We start from the raw sequence: 22272 nt of genomic DNA, 5'->3' as shown, positions 1-22272 counted from the left end.
AAACGATGTAAATTTTGTTTTCTAAAATTAGTTAGATAACATACCAATTTAATATAGATCATTACTATTTAAAAATATACGTACTTATCAAAACTTTAATCAAAGAAACTATATCATCCAAATTTTTCTTTTAAATCTATTGATTTAGAAATGCGAAAGAGAATATATGCAAATTTTGTTTTCTAAAATTAGCTAGATAACATATCAATTTAATATAGATCGTTACTATTTAAAAATATACGTACTTATCAAAAATTATCAAATAAACTATATCATCCAATTTTTTTATTGATTTAGAAATGCGAAAGTCAAACGGTGTAAATTTTTTTTTCTAAAATTAGTTAGATAACATACCAATTTAATATATATCATTATTATTTGAAAATATACGTACTTATCAAAACTTTAATCAAAAAAACTATATCATCCAAATTTTTCTTTTAAATCTATTGATTTAGAAATGCGAAAGTCAAAACGATGTAAATCTTGTTTTCTAAAATTAGTTAGATAACATACCAATTTAATATAGATCATTACTATTTAAAAATATACGTACTTATCAAAAAATTTATCAAATAAACTATATCATCGAAAAAATTTATTGACTTAGAAATGCGAAAGTCAAAACGATGTAAATCTTGTTTTCTAAAATTAGTTAGATAACATACCAATTTAATATAGATCATTACTATTTAAAAATATATGTACTTATCAAAACTTTAATCAAAGAAACTATATCATCCAATTTTTTCTTTTAAATCTATTGATTCAGAAATGCGAAAGCAAAACAATGTAAATTTTGTTTTCTAAAATTAGCTAGATAACATAGCAATTTAATATAGATCATCACTATTTAAAATGATCTATTTAAAAATATACGTACTTATCAAAAAATTTATCAAATAAACTATATCATCCAAATTTTTACTGACTTAGAAATGCGAAAGTGAACGATGTAAATTTTGTTTTCTAAAATTAGCTAGATAACATACCAATTTAATATATATCACTACTATTTAAAAATATACATACTTATCAAAACTTTTATCAAAGAAACTATATCATCCAATTTTTTCTTTAAAATCTATTGATTTAGAAATGCGAAAGCGAATCGATGTAAATTTGTTTTCCTCAAAATTAGCTAGATTACATACCAATTTAATATGAATCGTTACTATTTATAAATATACGTACTTATCAAAAATTTTATCAAATAAACTATATCATCCAAATTTTTTATTGACTTAAAAATGCGAAAGTCAAAACGATGTAAATTTTGTTTTCTAAAATTAGCTAGATAACATACTAATTTAATATAGATCATTACTATTTAAAAATATACGTACTTATCAAAAATTTAATCAAAGAAAATATATCATCCAAATTTTTCTTTTAAATCTATTGATTTAGAAATGCGAAAGAGAATATATGTAAATTTTGTTTTCTAAAATTAGCTAGATAACATACCAATTTAATATAGATTGTTACTATTTAAAAAGATACGTACTTATCAAAATTTTTTATCAAATAAACTATATCTTCCAAATTTTTTATTGACTTAGAAATGCAAAAGTGAAACGATATATTTTTTTTCTTCTAAAATTAGCTCGATAACATACCAATTTAATATAGATCACTACTATTTAAAAATATACGTACTTATTAAAACTTTTATCAAAGAAAGTATATCATCCAAATTTTTATTTTAAATCTATTGATTCAGAAATGCGAAAGCAAAACAATGTAAATTTTGTTTTCTAAAATTAGCTAGATATTTCTAAATTTCAGATCAAGTATTATTAAAAAAATTAAACAAATGTTTCTTTTAGTTTTTAAAGTATAATTGGTGACTGTTTTATTTTTGTTTGATTACATTTTGAACAAGATTTTTTACATTAGTTCTGTTTTATATATGATTGATTTATAATTTAATTTAAAAAACTACCATAATATTACGTATAACTATTTCAGATCAAGTAATATCCATTCACCGACTTGCTCTTTTAAATAAGAAATAATAATTTTGAAAATATAAAATTCTCAAATATATTATAATTAAAATTAAAATTTCTATTACTAAAATATGTTGAAATAACATTTATTTACCGATATAAAATAACAAATAACTTTATATTTCTATTAATTCATGTATATCAAATATATTATGACTTTTCATTTTCTTATAAATTTATGTGAATATATCTAAATGATTGAAGACATTTCATATTCATTTTGAACATATTTATTTTTAAAAAGTAGATTTTGATTTAAATATTAAATAATATGGTGTGTATGTTGATAATAGCTCTTATGCATATTAAGACAATCTCCACAGCATTCATATCAAGTCAGAAAATGTCAGCAAACAGGTCAAACGTCCATTTAAGTGCTCTGTTCCAAACATGGACCAGGCCGGTTGGTTCGCTTTTGCAGTCAGTCAGTACCCATGTTTCTAAATCCGATTCAGACATTTAACCAAGACAATTTACAGGATCACCGCGGGTGAACCGTAAGTTAATAAATAAATTAATTTTATTATATAATAATATATCAGATATTGAAAAATAAAATAAAATTTATGGTTAAAAAATATATAGAAAATACTTAATTTTTTTTTATTTCACATACAAAATATCAAAAAAGTAATTTAGATAATTTAACAATTTTTGGTAACAAGTTAGGAGTTATGACATATAATAAAAAAATCAACTTAAAATCCATAATTATTTAAATGTCTAATGTGAATAATAAAATTAAAATTTAAAATAAACCAAAAGTAAAATATAAAATTGAAATAGATTGTTAATAATAAAAATATATTAATAACAAATCACATCAACTAATTTTGGTTTTCTCTATCATTGTTCACTTCATTTTCTTTAGGTGATATAATGAAATCTTCATCAAAATCTAAAGATCACAAATAAAAATCAAAACGATTATTATTGTGTTGTAAGTGAGATTCACGACAAACAAAAAATTGACAAAAAAATTTGAAAGACATACAGAGTCGACTTTCGAGAAAAACGATAGTAAAAACTGAAAACCTAAATTTCTTATTTAAAATAAAAAACATATTTTAACAATGTAATTAAAAACATCTAAGAAGAAAATAAGTAAAACTTACATATTGGGTCAACCAGTGGTTCAACCGATAGTCGAATTATGGGTTTTAACAGTTTTTTTGCGGGTTTTATCGGGTTTTTAAATAATATTTTTTTTGTAAAACCCAAACTAGATTACTTATCGGGTCACTGGGTTGACCGGTTCAACCGTGGATCCGGTTCTAAGTTTCAAAACACTGGTCAGTACTCTGAAGTGTGTCCGACGTAAACTCTGTTGTAGGATACTAGTAGTATGGTAAAAAAAAAGATTTTTTTGGGTAAAATGTTAATTTTTTTTGTTAAAGGGCAAAAAAGATATAGACGTTTTATTGGATATCTACTCACATTTTATTTGGTTCAAAGATATATATATATATATATATATATATATTTTAAAACCACAACTTATTAACAAAGAAAAAAACCACAAATTAAAGCACTTGGTTTAGTTGGCCTTCGGCCAGACACAGCAAACTGATTGACCATAGATCTTATCCTTTGGGTCAGATCAAAATATGGTGGTTCAGTTATGGTTCTTATTCAGGCGGTTTCATGGACCAACTAGGTCTGTCCGAGCAAAGCATTCCATGGCCTAATGGCCGGACTAGTGGTTAGGTTGATCGAACGTAGACCTAAGCCAATTGGCTAGATCAAACCTATGGGCGATCCGGTCATGTTGAATGGTCTATCCGGTTGTCCTAGGTTATATCTAAGTATGACCGATTGATGTTATGATAGAATGGTTAGGAATACGGAAGGAAATAGGGAAATCAAACCATGCATTGTTATATTGGCTTACTAGGTTATCAGATTGTGTTGGATGTGTAATGATATGTGGTTTCAGGATATGAGGTTGATCGTAGCCGTGAAGACTCAAGCCGAGATGTAGTGTGTGGTGTAGGGTTAGATCGGTTATGTTATGAATACATGTATAGCCAATTGTGCAACTTAAACCTATGTAAGGAATCTCATTTTGATAAGTAATAAAATAATGATTTGCCTTTGTTCTTACTTGTGTTGATCGATTATGTATATGAACCTTAAATGTATTGAAAATGACTTAGAATGTTTAGACTCTAAATGGATCAAATGGCCAATTAGAATTGGTCGTCTAGATGGATTTAGATACCAGGATCGGTCTTACAAAATAGAAATGTTAGACTCAAAATGGATCAAATGGCCAATTAGGATTGGTCTTAAGGCCACAGGTCTAGATGGGTTTAGATACCAGGATAGGTCTTAGAAAACAAACGATGTCTTCTTCCACAGGCGATTGAGAGATATTCGGGACGACTATGGCTACTTGTTCATTGTCTATGGTAGATTGTGTATCATGAATTATACATTTAAATGTCATAGTATCTCATTTATTCTCATCTTATCTACATGTCTCTAGGATGAATTTTAAAGGCTTTGTGGTGGTGGTTTCCTTCACTTTATTCTACAAGTCATATTGGTATAAAAACAATTTGTACTAATTCATGAAAACGGAATACCTGGATCTTTTCTCTCCAATACTCACAATAACTGAAGTGTTTTTAGTCGGAATGTAAAGAAATGAGCAAGTTGGTAGGAAAATTATACCCAAAAAACAGTTGGTATGAAAAAAACAATTTAAAATTAAATATAGGGCCATCATTGTGGTGGAAGCAAGAGGACCATTGAGAAACGATAAGGATTTAGTGATCATATCTAAGGTAGACAACAATAGAGGACACTTTACCCATGACAATATTAACAGACACTACTAGTCCGAGATTCGAACCAGTAAACATTTCAACTTGGTCATCTCGATGTAGTCACAAAAACTGAACTGAAACATGTTTTTGAAATCTCTAAACCGTATAATTCTTTTTTTACCTTCTTGTTATACAATTCTCTTGTAACACACTAACACTTTTGAAAATCACAAAGATCTTTCCATCACAATTAGGCTTGTTCTCATCTTTGATTTTATATTTATCATATATGGACTCTAGAATAGAGAAAAGGTGGACTAAATGACACTATCAGACTTTCAGTGCTTAGAAATATGATAAATATATAATTTTTAATGCCAGAATTCATACATTAAAGTGTTCTGGTTATGAAATATTCTGCTTGTTGAGAATTTCAAACTGTAATCTCCACAAGATTTCAAGATGAATCTTTCAACCATTTGATTACTATTAAACTGTTATAAAACTTATTTAGGTCATTCACTCAAAACAATATTTATTCGTCATTCATTATTCCTTAATTAAAGATATATAACTAACTGCTTACATTTATAAAAATTATATTTGAAACTGAAAGATGGTAAACATATAATTTTGACCAAAAAAAAGGAAAGAAACTGAAGCTAATTGTATAAATAAAATGAAAAACTGTTTGGACTAATAATGGAAATCAACGGATCGGACCGGAGGTTTGTCGGTCGAACGTGAACCGCAACCAGGAGGAACAAGCTGGCCAATGATCCGGACCGAGCTCATCACAAAACATAAAAGCCGACAAGAAAAACAAAAAAACAAAAAAACAAAAAAATTCTGTCTTTGTCTCTCTCTAGACTGATCTAATAAATCCCACAATACTCTTTGGTTCTAAAGTAACTCTTCCTGAAATTTCACAAAAGTTCCTTCGTCTTTCTTCCTTCTGTTTAACATCAAATTACGAAAATGCCCCTCATTCAACGGAAAAAGCCTCCGTCTTCTCCATCGGAGGACCTGCCCGACGACGACGACGACGATCCCCAGAAGAAATCTCATCATCACAAGAAATCCAACGGAGGAGCCGACAAGGCGAAGTGGTCGTGCGTGGATTCCTGTTGCTGGTTCATCGGGTGCGTGTGCGTCACGTGGTGGTTCCTCTTGTTCCTCTACAACGCTATGCCCGCGAGCTTTCCTCAGTACGTGACGGAGGCGATCACGGGTCCTTTGCCTGACCCGCCAGGCGTGAAGCTGAAGAAAGAAGGTCTCAAGGCGATGCATCCTGTTATCTTTATTCCCGGGATTGTCACTGGAGGGCTTGAGCTTTGGGAAGGCAAACAGTGCGCTGATGGTTTGTTTAGGAAGCGCTTGTGGGGTGGAACTTTCGGTGAAGTCTATAAGAGGTGAGGTTTTTGCTTTTCAATCTTTAGTTTTATATTTGAGATTTGGGTTGGATCTGATGAGATCACGCTCTTGCTGCTTTCACGTATGTTTCACTCGCTAGTCGCTTTTTAGGTGCGAAATGTTATCTCTTTAGGAGACCATACTATTTTATATGTTTGTGTAAGGGAATTGAAATGAATTGCCAACTTCAGGTTTTAAGCAAGATGTCGGATGAAACATGTCTGCTGCCTAGGAAACTTGAAGTTAAATGTTATTGCCTAATATATTGCTAGACATTCTGTTCTGAACAAAGTTGCTACCTTTATTGTCATTGAGTTTACGTTACTTGTACGGAGTGTATACTGAAGTAGTGTTGTTTGTGCTGTTCTGTTAGGAATAGATGTGAAAGTACTAACTACATTTGTGAAAGAGTGGATGGTTTACTTTAGATTCTTGTGATATAGGATGGTTGTTTTGTTCTTCAAGTATACGCATGTGCAAACTAAAAGTTAGTTTCTTTTGTGTTTTGGCTCAATGTGCTTTTCTCAATTTCTTTCTTGAGAACTCAAAAACGTGATTTTCAAAATTTTCCACATACATTTGTCTTTAATTTCATCCATTTCTAGCTTTGAACAGAGCGTTCTATAGAACTGATATATTTTATTTGTATTGATCTGCATCTTTCTTCTTTCGCCTCATTGTTCCTCTTTTTTTTTTCTTCTCTGAAATTGATATGCCAGTTTTATTTACTGTTGTTATTTATCTCATTGATTCAGGCCTCTATGTTGGGTGGAACACATGTCACTTGACAACGAAACCGGCCTGGATCCTGCTGGTATTAGAACTAGAGCGGTATCAGGACTCGTGGCTGCTGATTACTTTGCTCCTGGCTACTTTGTCTGGGCAGTGCTCATTGCTAACCTTGCACATATCGGATACGAAGAGAAGAACATGTACATGGCTGCATATGACTGGAGGCTCTCGTTTCAGAACACAGAGGTTAAAAATCTACTATTCTGTTCCATTTCACGTTCATCTCTTACGGCTTAAATACTTTTTTTTTTAAATTTTGAATTATTAGGTGCGTGACCAGACGCTTAGCCGTATGAAAAGCAATATAGAGCTGATGGTTTCCACCAACGGTGGAAAAAAAGCAGTTATAGTTCCTCATTCGATGGGAGTCTTGTACTTTCTACATTTTATGAAATGGGTTGAGGCACCAGCTCCTATGGGCGGCGGCGGTGGGCCTGACTGGTGTGCCAAGCATATAAAAGCGGTGATGAACATTGGTGGACCGTTTCTTGGTGTTCCAAAAGCTGTTGCAGGCCTCTTCTCTGCTGAAGCCAAGGATGTTGCCGTTGCCAGGTATTGAATAACTCTTCTACAACACTTGCTGTTGTACTTTAGTCGCTTGGTTCGTTAACAGAACTTAACTATTTTTGAAACTTTGCAGAGCGATTGCGCCAGGGTTCTTAGACACGGATATATTCAGACTACAGACGCTGCAGCATGTAATGAGAATGACACGCACATGGGACTCAACGATGTCTATGATACCTAAAGGAGGTGACACGATATGGGGTGGTCTTGATTGGTCTCCGGAGCAAGGCTACACTTGCTCTGGTAAAAAGCAAAAGAGCAACGAGACTCGCGGTGAAGAAAGTGAGAGTTTAGTTACCAAGACGAAGCCTGTCAACTACGGAAGAATCATATCGTTTGGGAAAGACGTGGCAGAGGCTCATCCATCTGAGATTAAAAACATTGATTTTCGAGTAAGGAGATAACAAATCATATTGAAACCTCTTGTAGCTTTTGTGATTTAGATGATTAATAATATGTATATATGTTACTTTGGTGAAGGGTGCTGTGAAAGGTCAGAGTATCCCAAACAACACGTGCCGTGACGTGTGGACAGAGTACCATGATATGGGAATTGGAGGGATCAAAGCTATTGCTGAGTATAAGGTCTACACTGCTGATGCGGTTATAGATTTGTTACATTATGTTGCTCCTAAGATGATGGCGCGTGGTTCAGCTCATTTCTCATACGGTATTGCGGATGATTTAGATGACCCCAAGTACGAGCATCCTAGACACTGGTCTAATCCGTTGGAAACAAAGTAAGTGATTTGTTTTGGTACCAACTTTATGCTTCCTCCTGATGCATCATCAGTCTATTTATTAGGCCTGGGATTTTGAACCGAACTGGACCGAAATTTCGGTTAGTCTGGTGAGAAGTTTGGTTCTATTTGGCAGGTTTATAAAAAACTTCGGTTTTCGGTTCGGTTAGTTGGTTTTCCAAAAAAAAATTGTTAACCAAATTTTGTACCAAACTAACTTGATTAACCGAAATTACCCAAATTTAAAACCAAAATATATTTGAAACTAGAAACTTCTGTTAGTTTCGGTAAAATTTTTAAAAACCGAACTATCCGAATACCGAAATGAACCGAACTTTTTTCCGGTTCACTTTGGCGAGATGTTGATCGAACCGAACTATTCGACCCTAACTACAAAACCCGCATGCCTACTATTTATGTTCCATCTTGTGAGAATATGGCTATCAGCTCAGAGCTAAGAAAGCTATTTGAGTCTTTCTCTATGTGTATATACTAATCTTATGCTACACGTTGCTCATCTTAACCATGTTCGGTTTGTTCTGCTATTTTAGATTACCCAATGCCCCTGAAATGGAGATCTACTCATTGTACGGAGTTGGGATACCGACAGAAAGATCGTACATCTACAAGCTTAACCTGTCTCCTGACAGCTGCATCCCCTTTCAGATCTACACTTCTGCTCACGAGGAGGACGAAAACAGCTGTCTGAAAGCTGGAGTTTACAACGTGGATGGGGATGAAACGGTACCGGTCCTCAGTGCCGGGTTCATGTGTGCTAAAGCTTGGCGTGGCAAGACAAGATTCAACCCTTCGGGAATCAAGACTTACGTTAGAGAGTACAACCACTCTCCACCTGCCAACCTGCTCGAAGGTCGCGGGACCCAGAGTGGGGCCCATGTTGATATCATGGGAAACTTTGCGTTGATAGAGGATATCATGAGGGTTGCCGCAGGAGGTAACGGGTCGGATCTAGGAGACGACCAGGTCCACTCTGGTATATTTGAATGGTCAGAGCGTATTGACCTGAAGCTGTGAATATATTTGATCTATTTGAGGCTGCCAGCTTTTGTGAACTTATTGCTTCCACGCAGGGAGAGATCATCATCATCATCATCATCATCATCATGATGTCCGAGTCACAAGAAGCCTCTGAAAATGATATGTGTGGTGGTGCAATATTCTCAGTACCCTTCATTTAAATATATATTCTTATTGGGGGATGTAAACTATTATACCATCCTGTTTATGTTTGTGTTCTTGGAACGATAGTGCAAGGCTTGCTGCGTCATGTCTGTTTGTCTTGTCGAAAGCATCAATTTGTATTGGTTCTACATAGCTTCAACTTGTATTGGTTTTACGCTTAGATAATGATTCAAACTAGGATAATGTAGAACTTATGTTATATATTTGTGCCAAATTTGATTAAAAAAGCCTCTACTGCACATCGTGAACTAGGTCTAGACTCCAGAATCAAACCCTACTGAACCGAAATAACCAAAACCAAATATAATTTCATAACTACACTGTTCCTATAAACCGAAAAAATCAAAAAACAAAATCGAACCGAGAACACCTGAGTTATCGAATGTTTTTTTTGCTCGGAATGTTTAAAATTGTTCGAGCTTTTTGAATTATCTAACATTTTTATTCTCGCAACCCGAATTACTTAATATTTAAACTGAAAACTCTAAATTATCCGATGTTTATATCCATATTATCATGAAATTAGCTTAAAAACTAGAACCAAATTGGAAATGCATTTTTCGAAATATTACCCAGTAATTTTATTACTCAAACCAAACCGACGGTGAAAATAGCCGAACCGAAAATGAACCAGATTTTGTAAATAACCGAATGATTCTTAAATCTCTAGAACCAAAAAAAAAACTGTAAACCGAAATACTTCATCCAAAACCAAACCGAAAAACAGAAAGTGGAGGCCTATCATGAACTATGCAATCTTGTTTTTAATGGTTGTAAGAAAAAATACTAGAGCCACCATGTATCCATAAGTCGAAGAGTCAGACGTGGCTTAACCTGGTCCATCTACTCCACACGAAAGCGCAGTCATAACGCAAAAGCGGCGTCGTAATCCTCCTCTGGAATAAAAACAAGAGGCAAGAGAGCTCTTCTTCTCTTCCTCTCCAACCAAAATAAATCTATCTATCTCAATGGAGCTGAGCTTGAGCACTTCTTCTCCCGCTTCTCCAGCGGTTTTGAGGAGACAAGCTTCTCCTCTCCTTCACAACCAACAAGTGCTCGGCGTAAGCTTTGCCTCCGCTCTTAAACCAGGAGGAGCTCTCCGGTTTCGTTCCCGGAGGCGTCCCCTTCATCGTCCCATCACTTGCTCCGCCTCTCCATCCACTGCAGAACCATCCTCCGGTAAATTTCTCTCCTTTTTTTTATCTTTTAATTTCTTCTTTCCGTTCGGACAGGGTGAAAGTAGTAGTTTTTGTTGCTGTAATTGGTTTCAGTTTTGATAAAGGAACGATTTTTATTTCTCTGTATATAACAGAGGTGAAGAAGAAGACGCTGGTGAGGAGGAATGACGTGAGGAACATAGCAATTGTAGCTCATGTTGATCATGGCAAAACTACTTTGGTTGATTCTATGCTCAGGCAAGCTAAGGTAAACATCACATGTTTTGTTTTGTTTTGTTTTTTTTTTCTAAATTATCCAAATCTGTTGAGAAAAGTAATGGAGTATATGCTTAATTATTTATCTTTACTTGTGTAGGTGTTTCGAGATAACCAAGTGATGCAAGAGAGGATCATGGACTCTAACGACCTTGAGCGTGAAAGAGGAATCACTATTCTTAGCAAAAACACCTCCATCACTTACAAAAACACGAAAGTGAATATCATTGATACTCCTGGCCACTCTGACTTTGGTGGTGAAGTGGAACGTGTCTTGAACATGGTTGACGGAGTCCTTCTTGTGGTATGCTCTAAAATAATAAACTTCTCTCAGCTCTGCATATCTCTTTTTTTTTCTTATCCTCGCTTTCTTGTTTCTTAGGTGGATTCTGTTGAGGGACCAATGCCCCAGACGAGGTTTGTTTTAAAGAAGGCTCTTGAGTTTGGACATGCGGTTGTCGTGGTCGTGAACAAGATCGACAGGCCTTCTGCTCGTCCTGAGTTTGTTGTCAATTCCACTTTTGAGCTGTTTATCGAACTTAACGCTACAGATGAACAGGTATTGCTTGATTTTCGGGTTTGTCTAACCCTTATGTGGTACCTCTCGTCACTCATATGATACTAACGTTACTAATTTTTATTGTTGTTGGTGGTGGTGTATAGTGTGATTTCCAAGCGATTTACGCCAGTGGGATTAAAGGAAAGGCAGGGCTTACTCCGGATGACCTTTCAGAAGACCTTGGACCCCTGTTCGAGGCCATAATTAGATGTGTCCCTGGCCCAAATATTGAAAAAGATGGTGCACTTCAGATGCTTGTGAGTCATTGTGATTTTTCCACCGTTTCATGTTTTATGTTTTATGTGTTGAATGAATCAGACAGTCTAGTTGAAGTTGTGTAGATATTCACTTGTATGAAGCTAATGTTTTTTTTTTCCTTCAGGCCACAAATATAGAGTATGATGAGCATAAAGGACGTATTGCTATTGGGCGGTTGCACGCAGGGGCACTACGCAAAGGAATGGATGTCAGGGTAACATTTTGATAAATCTCCACCTTATTGTTATCGTACATCATTGATGTGTGCTCAATGATTTGTTGTAAACTTATTGGGTATATACCTTTACAGGTGTGCACTTCTGAAGATTCGTGTAGATTTGCAAGAGTGAGTGAGCTCTTTGTTTATGAGAAATTCTACAGAGTACCTGCTGATACAGTGGAAGCTGGAGATATTTGCGCTGTTTGTGGCATAGATGACATTCAGGTACACACGCATATGCATGTATCATTTGATGCCAAATGCGAGAGTGTTGGATAGTTGCTTGCGCCACTTGTCATTTTTCTTTTTTTAATGGCCAATTGAGTTGTAACTTCTTGGTTTCTTTGTACATTTTGCAGATTGGGGAGACTATTGCTGATAAAGCTCATGGGAAGCCTCTGCCTACAATCAAAGTAGAAGAGCCAACTGTGAAAATGTCCTTCTCTGTCAACACCTCTCCTTTCTCTGGTCGTGAGGTAGGTTTAATCATGGCTGATATGACTATCATTAGTATTTTAAGAGGGAGGTTGTAACTTGGATTAGTGCAATATTTGATTTGAATTATATTTTCCTTTTCCTTTTCTGTAGGGTAAGTATGTGACTAGCAGGAACTTGCGAGATCGTCTAAACCGTGAGCTCGAAAGAAATCTAGCAATGAAAGTGGAAGATGGTGAGACAGCAGACACATTCATCATTAGTGGACGAGGCACATTACACATTACCATCCTGATAGAAAACATGTAAGTCCTTTCACTGAACACATCAATCTTTTCATTGAAAGTAGCTGAACGATAACATGTTCCAGGCGAAGAGAGGGATATGAATTTATGGTTGGACCCCCGAAAGTTATCAACAAAAGGGTTAATGATAAATTGCTCGAGCCGTATGAGGTGAGTTTATAATTTCCTACATAAGAGATACGCAACAAGTTGTGAAACTATGGTCTCACTTTAATTTGAATATCTTTGGTTTCATTGTCTACTCACTGAACTAACTTTTGCTCTTGCTCACTAATATTCAGGTAGCAACTGTCGAAGTACCAGAGAATCACATGGGGCCTGTTGTTGAACTTCTTGGCAAAAGGCGTGGACAGATGTTTGATATGCAGGGTGTTGGGTATGTATCCTTTCTCTTGCCCTACCTTTCATCTTATATGCAAGTGTGCATTGTTTTTTCTGCTTCTTGATAATGGTTTTGTGTTAAGACTGCCTCTTGATAAGCTGCTTGGTAAATCTACAGTTTGCAGCTATTAAGATCAATCTGACTGTGTGTGTGTGAATCTTGAATGACAGGTCGGAAGGAACAGTCTTTCTACGGTACAAAATCCCAACACGAGGACTTCTTGGATTGAGGAATGCAATTTTAACAGCTTCTCGTGGGACAGCTATCCTCAACACCGTTTTTGACAGTTATGGACCTTGGGCTGGTGATATTAGCACCCGTGATCTTGGCTCCCTGGTAAGTTTAGGGAGTTGAGATAAGTTTTTAAGCATTTTGGTTGTTTCTGAAAAGGGAAGTGGGAGTTTCAGGTTGCGTTTGAAGATGGAACATCAACATCGTATGCTCTGGCAAGTGCTCAAGAGAGAGGGCAAATGTTTGTAGGTGCAGGTGTGGATGTATACAAAGGTCAGATAGTTGGGATCCACCAGAGACCTGGGGACTTGGGACTTAACATCTGCAAGAAGAAAGCAGCGACAAACATACGCTCCAACAAAGATGTGACAGGTATTTCATATTAACCTTAAGCTATTGTGCAAGTTTCAAATGCATCTGCTGACAAATCTTTTTTTTTGTGGGGGTTAATTACAGTGGTTCTTGACACTCCTTTGACTTATAGTCTGGACGACTGCATCGAATACATTGAAGAGGATGAACTTGTGGAAGTCACGCCTCTTAGTATTAGGATGTGCAAGAATCCTAAAATGGCCAAGAAAGGCAGGTAAAAGAAAAAACATTTTGCAGCTGGGGTTTGGAGGAAGCTGAAAAGCTTTTTTCATTAAAAAGATGAAATCTAGTTTCTAGTGTTTCTAATGATATCTTATATAGGCTTGTTTGATTCTTATACATAAGTCTTGAATTCTTATGAGGGGGTGGTGAGTCCTCCGGATGTAATCAAATTAATGCTTTTTGGAAAACCCCTTATATCCCATTTGGACTACTTCCATCTCTGATCATATTTTACTTTAAAGTTGTACAACTTCTTGAGTTACCACTAGCAAATAGCTTGTTTGATTCTTATAAATGGAGGTTATCAGAAAGCTGCCACAATAGGTTATCTTACTAAGGTGTCTAAATTTCTGCAAGTATACTCCAAAAACTTAGCTTCTTTGGGACTTTAGGCAGAGTATTGCTTGCTCTTATTCTGGCAAACCAATACTATTGATACTATCAAAAATGTTGTGCATTATATAGAGAGATACTGTAACAAAATCATCATCTCAGACTGACTGAGTCTGAAACGCTGCCTTTGGGATCATTAACTGGTCATAGATGGGTAGTACTTGGTTATTATCAGGCGTCCGAACCATCTGCTCGTCAGCTTTTACCACAGTCTCTGCACACCCAGCGTTTGTTGAAGGCTGCTCTATCTTGTCCTTGCTTTTACCCCATAGTACCAAGTATACTCCAAAGACGATGACAACTGATCCAACAACCCTACAAAGTTCAGGAAACACATTTAGTTGCTTTAGATCAATCGCATCAGTAGACTTGGATCAAGGCTGTTTACCTTCCTAGGTAGAGTTTCTCCAAGAAAACAAAGGAACTCAGTATAGCAACGATGACCATGCTGAGGGGGTTAAATGCGCTCACAAACACAGGGCCTCTCTTCTTTGATGCCCATCCAATAGCATAGTATGCTAACCCTGAGACAAGTCCCTGTATAACAATACTTCGCTCAACAAACACACACATAAAAAGGTTTCACTGTGAAAAGTTTATGGACAGAGATTATAAAAAAATTGTGGTACCCCATATATCGAAGCTAAAAGCTTCATGTCCGGGTGGATTTTCCAGACAGACATGTTCTTCCTTTCCCATATCAATGCTATAACACTAGCCTCCAGCATCCCCATAATGCACATAAGTGCTGTTAGCGAGAGCTCAGCATTATATGTATTCAGAATGTTTGCCTGAAAAATAATATAATCTCTTCTGTTACCTTTACTACCTCTCTGTGAATAATTATAAGAATGGGGAATATGTTCTACCTGTAAAATGATGTAACATGACCAACTGAAGCAGCTTGCTACAAGCATAACTGATCCTTTTCCTACATCTTCCTGCTTTGGAGTATTCATAGCATGTGACTGCCCAATAATCCCCCATGGCTTGCTTGTCCAAGGCAACTCAATGACATTCCCTTTGAAGAAAGTCATGAGCATTGCTCCTCCAATAGCTACCATGGTTCCCACCAGCTTCGCCTGGCTGTGACGCCTTTTGATATTCACCTTCTCGAGTCTTTCAAGAAAACATAAAAAAAAAAACCTCAGCAATACTTTATTAGTATATGCATCGGCAACAATATTGGTAGAGAGAGTTACTTGAAAATGCAAGCCATTATAAATGTCATTGCAGGAAGTGCATTGCACAAAGCCGATGTGAATGTGGCAGTAGTAAGTTTCATCCCTGAGTAGTACAGGTTTTGTTCAACCACAGGCCTGCATTTGTTTCATTTAAACCTAGTTACGCAGAGGAATCTTGTCTATTTTAAAAAAAAAATTAATTATATGTTTAATTCTATCATTGTGAATCAGAAATGATGTAACAAAGTCATACTCAAATAAACTCAGGATGGATATTTGTAACAAGATTTTGAAAGTCAGCCTTGGTCTTGAGTTCCTACGTTTACAACACAAGAAACAATAATTTTAACTTCATATTGTATGTTATTTTGTTTTACAAACCTGAACCACAAGAAGAAGAAGAAGATACCTCTCAAGAACGAGAGCGAAAGGAGTAATGAGAGCTGCAGCAACTGCCATGCGGTAAGCAACTAAGACATGAGGGCTCATCCCTTGGTTCAAAGCTATTTTCGCTACTATAGACATCAATGCATACAGAAACTGAATGAAAACAATGGCCATGAAGGGCCTTGCTTTCTCAAACTTCATTATTTGCACCTTCTCTGCATACAAAAAACGTTTTCCCTTGGAGTTAGGAAATATATGTTTTTTGGTTTTGCTATAAGCAAAACAAAAGTGATATCTATGCGTGTATATATAATGTGTATTCTGTTTTGATGCCTCATAACGTGTTCATGTGTTCCGACGTAAAGAGCATTCAAAAGTATTTTTTTGATTTAAGTGCAAGTAATTAATACATATACCTAAAAAAGAGGAAGTCCAAAGAGCACTAAACTCGTGTTTTAAGAGGTAAACATTTCTTGATTGGTTCGGTGCTGACTCTCATAGACCAGCTTTATATATTTGTCAATTTATTTAAAATCGGCGGTTTCAATTATTACTCATTAATTATAGTATCCCATCATTTTTTCATACGATTAATTTTATTTTTGTCGTTACATAATTTATTAGTCTAACCCGATCTATATAAGTTCCCTATCACTTTATCAACCGCTTCTGATGGATTTTTAACGATCAGTATCAAATAACATAACTCTCTTGAGGTGCAGGGACCTACTATATCTAACGTAGAACCCTATAAAGTATAAGCTTAGTAGTACTCATGAGATCGTTTTACGTCACAAATCAAAACAAAACAGAAAGCGAGACCATTCACCTAATAATATACGCGATGGAGAACCAACATGTTATGCAACATTACAAAATTTGCTAAACAAAAGTATGGCTTATTTGAAATTACATGGTTTCAAATACAATTGTTTAAAGTTCTTGTGATTTATACTACACATTAGTCTACAAATAAAACTTTTTTGAAATAAAATACGAACCTGTAAAATTCACAAATAACGAACAATGTAGGTCGAGTCTCCCGAGAGTTGAGACTGTAGTGGTCGAGCGCATGCGGGTTGAGGCACAGTGTTGTTTTAGAAGGGTCGATGATGAGATGGGAGCTTCACCGTTCTGATGACAATTTGATTTGGGATATTCTCTTACACCAGTGATTAATGACAAAACAAAACAATAAAAGATGTGTGAATGAGATGAGAAGGTTTTTTTTTCGGGGTCACAGGAGATATTAATTGAGTTTAAGCAAGAACATTACTTCTCTAAAAGTAAAATAGAGAGATACACGCAGTCACGCAGAAGAGATGTGGAGACATATTATAAATTGAAATCTAAGGAAAGAAAGCCAATGCACTTGTGGAAAAACTTAAGTTTATGGTCGTAGTTACATTGAATAAATGCATTTACTTTTATAGCATAAATAGCTGTGTATATAGTCAAACTATAGATAGCAGAATTAATTAGGTATATTAATTGTATTTTTTTTCTTTGATCAAAGATATATTAATTGTATATTTTTACATGATATAAACGAAAAGACGAACCCGATACAGTGTAGCACTTGTCCATTTTATCAACTAAACCTATCTTGTGTAACACAGTAATCTAAGCAGTGAACAAAAAAAAAGTGGTAGATGCAACTCAATCTCTTTAATGTAAAACGGTAATAACAAGAAAGATCCAAAACGAAGAGGACAAAATGTAGCAGGAACATTTGATGTTTAACGTACAGGAATGTTGTTATGCATATTCAGTCAAGAACAAGATTTAAAGATTTTTCATGGGCTAACGAACACCTTAAGCATCCAGCTAAAGGCATCAGAGCCTCGTGCCGTGGATCTCGTCTTCTGAGCGTAACGTTCAAAGGAATACACTTCTTCATCGACGCTCTCGCTGGACACTGTATCGTCTGCTAGCTCAACTGCTGCTACTTGAGCGACCTGGAGATTCTCTGCAGTCTGTTGCAGCTTCTGCGCAGACTCTTTCTCACCAAGTGTTACCAGACATATCAATAACGACTTCAGCTCTCGCTTTCCTCCTTCTGTCATACGCATACCTTTCAGATGATCAACAAGCGCCATCTCCTCACCCGCACTGCATTCACACAACACCAATTTGATTCATGTTTTGGCTCATCAAAAGAAACCAATCAACTTTCATAAGAACATATCTACATACCTGCCGGCACGGATTTTCCCGCTCTTTCTCTGGCGCCTCAAGTCTCTTGCCTTAGTCGCCGTGCTTGAGGTGACTGAAGCAGCAGAACCTCTCCTTGTCCTGCAATAATATCAAAGAAAGCAACTATCTTATGTTATGCAATCTAAGATCAGCCAAGAAAGTAAGACAAGGGTAAAAATGTACCCCAAAGTATAGGCGCTCATTCCACTCAGGTTGCTACTTGCTTCTGAAGCTGTGTCATCATCAAGATCAATGACTGAGCGTTCCTCAGACTTGAGCTTTGCTGCAAGCAGCAAACGTCTCTGCCGAACAGCTAGATACCGAGTCAAATACTTTCCTACTTTCTCTATCGATTCTTTGAATTCGCTTACTAGACCATTAGCACACTCAAGAGCAGAGCTCTTCACCACTGAGATCAAACCCTCTTCTGTATGCATAAAGGCAACCCTTAAAGCTTCTTCCCACTCTCTCGCATTGATAAGCAAGTTAACTCCACCGCTTATATCTCCGCAATACTCTAAAGCTATCTTCGCTGCTTCCCCAGGCTTCCCAAGAGCATTGACCTCTTCACATAACTCGTACGCCAATTTCAAGATCTCATCTTTACCTAGCTTCATTAGCGCGCCTACTCTGAGTACCCCACTCCAATCACCACACTCACGATACGCCTTCGAAGCCTTTTCGAGGTTAAAGCAACAAAGGTACGTAGTAGCAGCATCCTCAAAACGTTTCTCATCAGTGAGATGATCTCCCCAAGCCTCTAGAACCGCTTGTTTCTTTTCAGAATCGGTGATTAGCTGAAGTCCCAGCGGGAAGAGCTGAGGGTTTTTCTTGATCAAGTTCATGCAATCAGGAAAGTAGCCATCCCCTGCTGATACGATGCTCTTGAGAGCGCTATCAAAACGTTGTAATTTAATGTCGATGTTGAAATGCATCAGGGGTTCGGACATTCTCTCCAGCTCCTGGAGATAAGGTAGAAACTCTTTCGGATCGCGTTGGGAGTTGAGCGCCACGATAGCTGCAAGGTTCAGATCGTAAAGACCTAAGGCAGCTTCGAAGACGGCATCTGAATCTAATAACCACAGAAGGTGTTTCAAGGCTTCTTCTGCAGATGGACGAGACTTTTTGATTGAATTATCATCAGAAGAGGAGTTTTGCAACTCCATCTCACGAACAGATTTTATCCTCATGAGAGACTCCTCAATAGCAGGTGGATCGCTTCGAGCAAGAGTGGTCAAGATACAAAGTTCCCTTGAGGGACTCTCTGGTATATGTTCTTCAAGGGCTTTTCTAATTGCCTGTAGAACTGATGACACTTTGTTACCGGACAGATCCTTCGCTTGTGAAACCTTGTCCCTCTTTTTGGAGAAGGAGAACTTCTTGTAAAGTGTTTCCGTGACATCTTCGTTCTTCATGGCGCAAACAAACTCTGTGACGTGGTTCAGATTGTTTACTTGTTCAACAAACTCTACAGCTGATTGTAGAAACGCCTGCCACCCGTATAAGTCCACGATAACGTTAAAGTCGATTCTATGTCGCCTTACCAAGTTTAATGCATCTTTGAACCGTTGCTGAGCTAACGCGTTCGTGATGGAAGACAGGACCAGCTTTCTAGGATAAATGCATTCGAGATTGCCCCGGATAGTTTGTAATATCACAGCAGCTTCGTCTCCGTTGAGGACTCCTATTACTTTGGCACCTTTCTCCCAAACGTTTACGTAGCTCATAACTTCCTCGTCACGCTTTCTACCGTCAATCACAAAGTAGACGTTTCCAAGTGCCACGTCTCCTTCCAGTACATCCTCGGTGTCGAGGATAAAGAGAAAATCCTGTTTGGTCAAGATGATCAGATGGGTAACCACTTCATTGTCCAGCTCTGAATAAAATGAGAAGCTGCTGCAGTTATTACATAGGCTCTTCCCGTTGATGTACAGTCTACCCATATCATCTAGCCCACATACCAAGGGCTTGTGCACGCCACCAACATCAACCTGCGCCACCCTCACCCAAGGACAAGCTGATGGAAAAGAGATACTATTATCATTGATACGAGTTTCCATAAAGCCTGATCTTGATGCATAGCTAAGCACTTTCCCACCGTCAAACTCTACAAAGGCGGAATCACGCTTGCTAGGGTTCCAGGCAAGAGCCATGACGGGTGACTCGAGAGGTGTCTGAGAAGTAACGCTAGCAGCAAAGCCAGAGGATGTTACTTGATCACGTACATGATCCTCGTGACAGACGACTTCAACTTCCAGTAAATAAGAACCGTGGAGCTCTGTCTCAGACGAACCAGAAGAGAGACACTTGTTCTGGCTAGAGCCATAAGCAGAGACGCACAGAAGTGAATGGACATCGAGCCATAGAAGATGTGTAACAGAGCCCAACGCTGTTTTACACTCCGAAACTTCTGCATTGAAGTCCCTACCTTCAAGATCTTCCCAAGTATCACGTGCAGGAAACTCAACAAAAGACAGGTTTCCATCAGACAAGAACACAGCCAGACAATTCTTAGAGTTCCTCGAGTAATATGCTATGTCCCTGACAGCGGAAGAAAAAGTAAGGCTGAACAAATACATAGGAGGTGGCATCAAGGACAAAGACAGTGGCGTCACGAGAATCTTGTTATTATCTACGACAAAGGCTGTTGAGTCCTCCATGACTGCCGTCACCCACATAAAATTACAAACGGTAACTTGCCCTGCCAGAGTCCAACATATTAACTGCGTTGGCTTTGTTGGATCCCACATGACCATTACTCCAGCTTCCCTTGGATACCTAAACTCCTGTTTCAGGTACCAGTGGTTGTTGCTAAAGAACCACACCCTAATAGCATCGTGTGTTTTGCAGCTAACAACCCCTGCAAGAAGATCTGATGCAGAGCTCCACTTCAGAGATTCAAATCCTACGTTGGCATGTCCTGGCTCTCCGATGCTAAATGAGCTCCTCTCAAGTCCGTTTCTCTCGAAGAAAGCAATTGACGGGCATCCATCATCTGACTTCTTTTTATAAACAGCTGCGATTTTTGCCCCACTAGGCATCCATTCAAGAATCGCCTTCATGAAATCTTTTGCTTCTGAAGAAGACTGCAGAGCGCCAGAATCACTCTCCCATATCTTGATCTTCTTGTGCATAGAGCCGGATTCAAAAACCTCACCCATAGTAGCAAAGTACTTCCCATCACCTCTCCAGGAAATGGAAGGTCCCTCACAGTTTACAGACACGTCATCTGCTTCACCTAAAACAGTTATTTGATTCACATGGTTAGCAAATCAAGAGAAGGTGTTCAGTAAAACTTTCAGCTATGGGGTCAAGAAGAATGTAAAAGAGAGGATACATATGATAAAGGCAAAGGGTCCTTACGTACGTAACCACCTTCAGGAACCTCAGAAAGCGCCCTCTCATACATCAAATCCCAATCATAAGTCATTACAAGTAACTGACCAAAACCAAAACCGCTAATCAATCCAAGTAGATCTCCAGTAGGACTAGGGGAGAGACACTTGACACCTCCTTCTATATTTCCAACTAACTCAGTCACATTGCTCGCAACTTCGTGCACAAGCAGAAGCCCACGAGACGTCCCAATTAATAAAGACTCCTTCTCCGCGAGATAATCAAAGGCCGTGATGAAATCCCCTGCCTCCAAATCAATACTGCAGACCTCCACAGGCAAAACCTTCGCACTATCTCTCCCATTCTGAAACATTATGATTAAAGACATCAACACAACATAGTTGAAAGGCTTTCGCTTTATACAGACCATATTCATTAACATGTGTTTTCTTCTCTACCAACAAATAAAAAATCCTTACTTGCAAGAAACTTGAACCAAAGACTAAAACTTTTTTTTGTCTCACTCGCTTCCCTTATCAATCAAAGACAGGATGTAACCAAAGAGGAAACGAGTTTTAGAGGCAGAAGATTGCTTACTTGGAAGGAAGAGAGGTGAAGGGCGTAAACGAAGTTAGTAGAAGATGCGAAGAACAAGCGACTCTGGTCGATGTCGTAAGCTGCGAACTGTACAGCTTCGTCTCCCGTCGAATGCAATTGGATGTTCTGAGAAACCTCTGAGAAAAGCTTCAAGTTTTTCATCTTGGAGGAGTACGAATTTCTCTACAACTTCAACGAGCTTTGCAGCTACAGATCCAGGAGGCAGATAAAAAAACCCCAAACACTGACATTAGGGTTTAAACC

General features: G+C 37.2%; 4 protein-coding genes across 4 annotated transcripts; 2 read left to right on the top strand and 2 right to left on the bottom strand.

The window, feature by feature from the left end:
* Window positions 1-5634: 5634 nt before the first annotated feature.
* On the top strand, window positions 5635-9697 carry LOC106318490 (phospholipid:diacylglycerol acyltransferase 1-like). The gene is made up of 6 exons (XM_013756499.1): window positions 5635-6195; window positions 6952-7174; window positions 7257-7540; window positions 7629-7947; window positions 8036-8295; window positions 8847-9697. Exons 1-6 carry the CDS (start codon window positions 5762-5764, stop codon window positions 9328-9330), a joined length of 2004 nt encoding a protein of 667 aa, XP_013611953.1. The 5' UTR covers window positions 5635-5761; the 3' UTR covers window positions 9331-9697.
* A 617-nt stretch (window positions 9698-10314) lies between these two features.
* LOC106318531 (GTP-binding protein TypA/BipA homolog) lies at window positions 10315-14136 on the top strand. Its single transcript, XM_013756552.1, has 14 exons — window positions 10315-10677; window positions 10811-10923; window positions 11032-11235; window positions 11314-11490; window positions 11595-11747; window positions 11873-11962; window positions 12059-12193; window positions 12328-12444; window positions 12557-12708; window positions 12774-12858; window positions 12990-13084; window positions 13261-13426; window positions 13498-13693; window positions 13778-14136. Exons 1-14 carry the CDS (start codon window positions 10467-10469, stop codon window positions 13909-13911), a joined length of 2028 nt encoding a protein of 675 aa, XP_013612006.1. The 5' UTR covers window positions 10315-10466; the 3' UTR covers window positions 13912-14136.
* Window positions 14137-14203: 67 nt separating this feature from the next.
* Window positions 14204-17114, bottom strand: LOC106318532 (WAT1-related protein At5g13670-like). The gene is made up of 8 exons (XM_013756553.1): window positions 16881-17114; window positions 15902-16094; window positions 15746-15808; window positions 15511-15627; window positions 15178-15427; window positions 14938-15099; window positions 14697-14845; window positions 14204-14623 (listed from the first exon to the last, which is right to left on the bottom strand). Exons 1-8 carry the CDS (start codon window positions 16951-16953, stop codon window positions 14407-14409), a joined length of 1224 nt encoding a protein of 407 aa, XP_013612007.1. The 5' UTR covers window positions 16954-17114; the 3' UTR covers window positions 14204-14406.
* A 411-nt stretch (window positions 17115-17525) lies between these two features.
* LOC106318232 (elongator complex protein 1) lies at window positions 17526-22272 on the bottom strand. The gene is made up of 5 exons (XM_013756120.1): window positions 22009-22272; window positions 21439-21775; window positions 18259-21313; window positions 18076-18174; window positions 17526-17991 (listed from the first exon to the last, which is right to left on the bottom strand). Exons 1-5 carry the CDS (start codon window positions 22168-22170, stop codon window positions 17676-17678), a joined length of 3969 nt encoding a protein of 1322 aa, XP_013611574.1. The 5' UTR covers window positions 22171-22272; the 3' UTR covers window positions 17526-17675.

The sequence above is a fragment of the Brassica oleracea genome, chromosome C9, assembly GCF_000695525.1.
Source record: "Brassica oleracea var. oleracea cultivar TO1000 chromosome C9, BOL, whole genome shotgun sequence".
Taxonomy (NCBI): Eukaryota; Viridiplantae; Streptophyta; class Magnoliopsida; order Brassicales; family Brassicaceae; genus Brassica; species Brassica oleracea.
The sequence above is the reverse complement of the archived record's forward strand: the minus strand, read 5'-3'. Positions and strand labels throughout refer to the sequence as shown.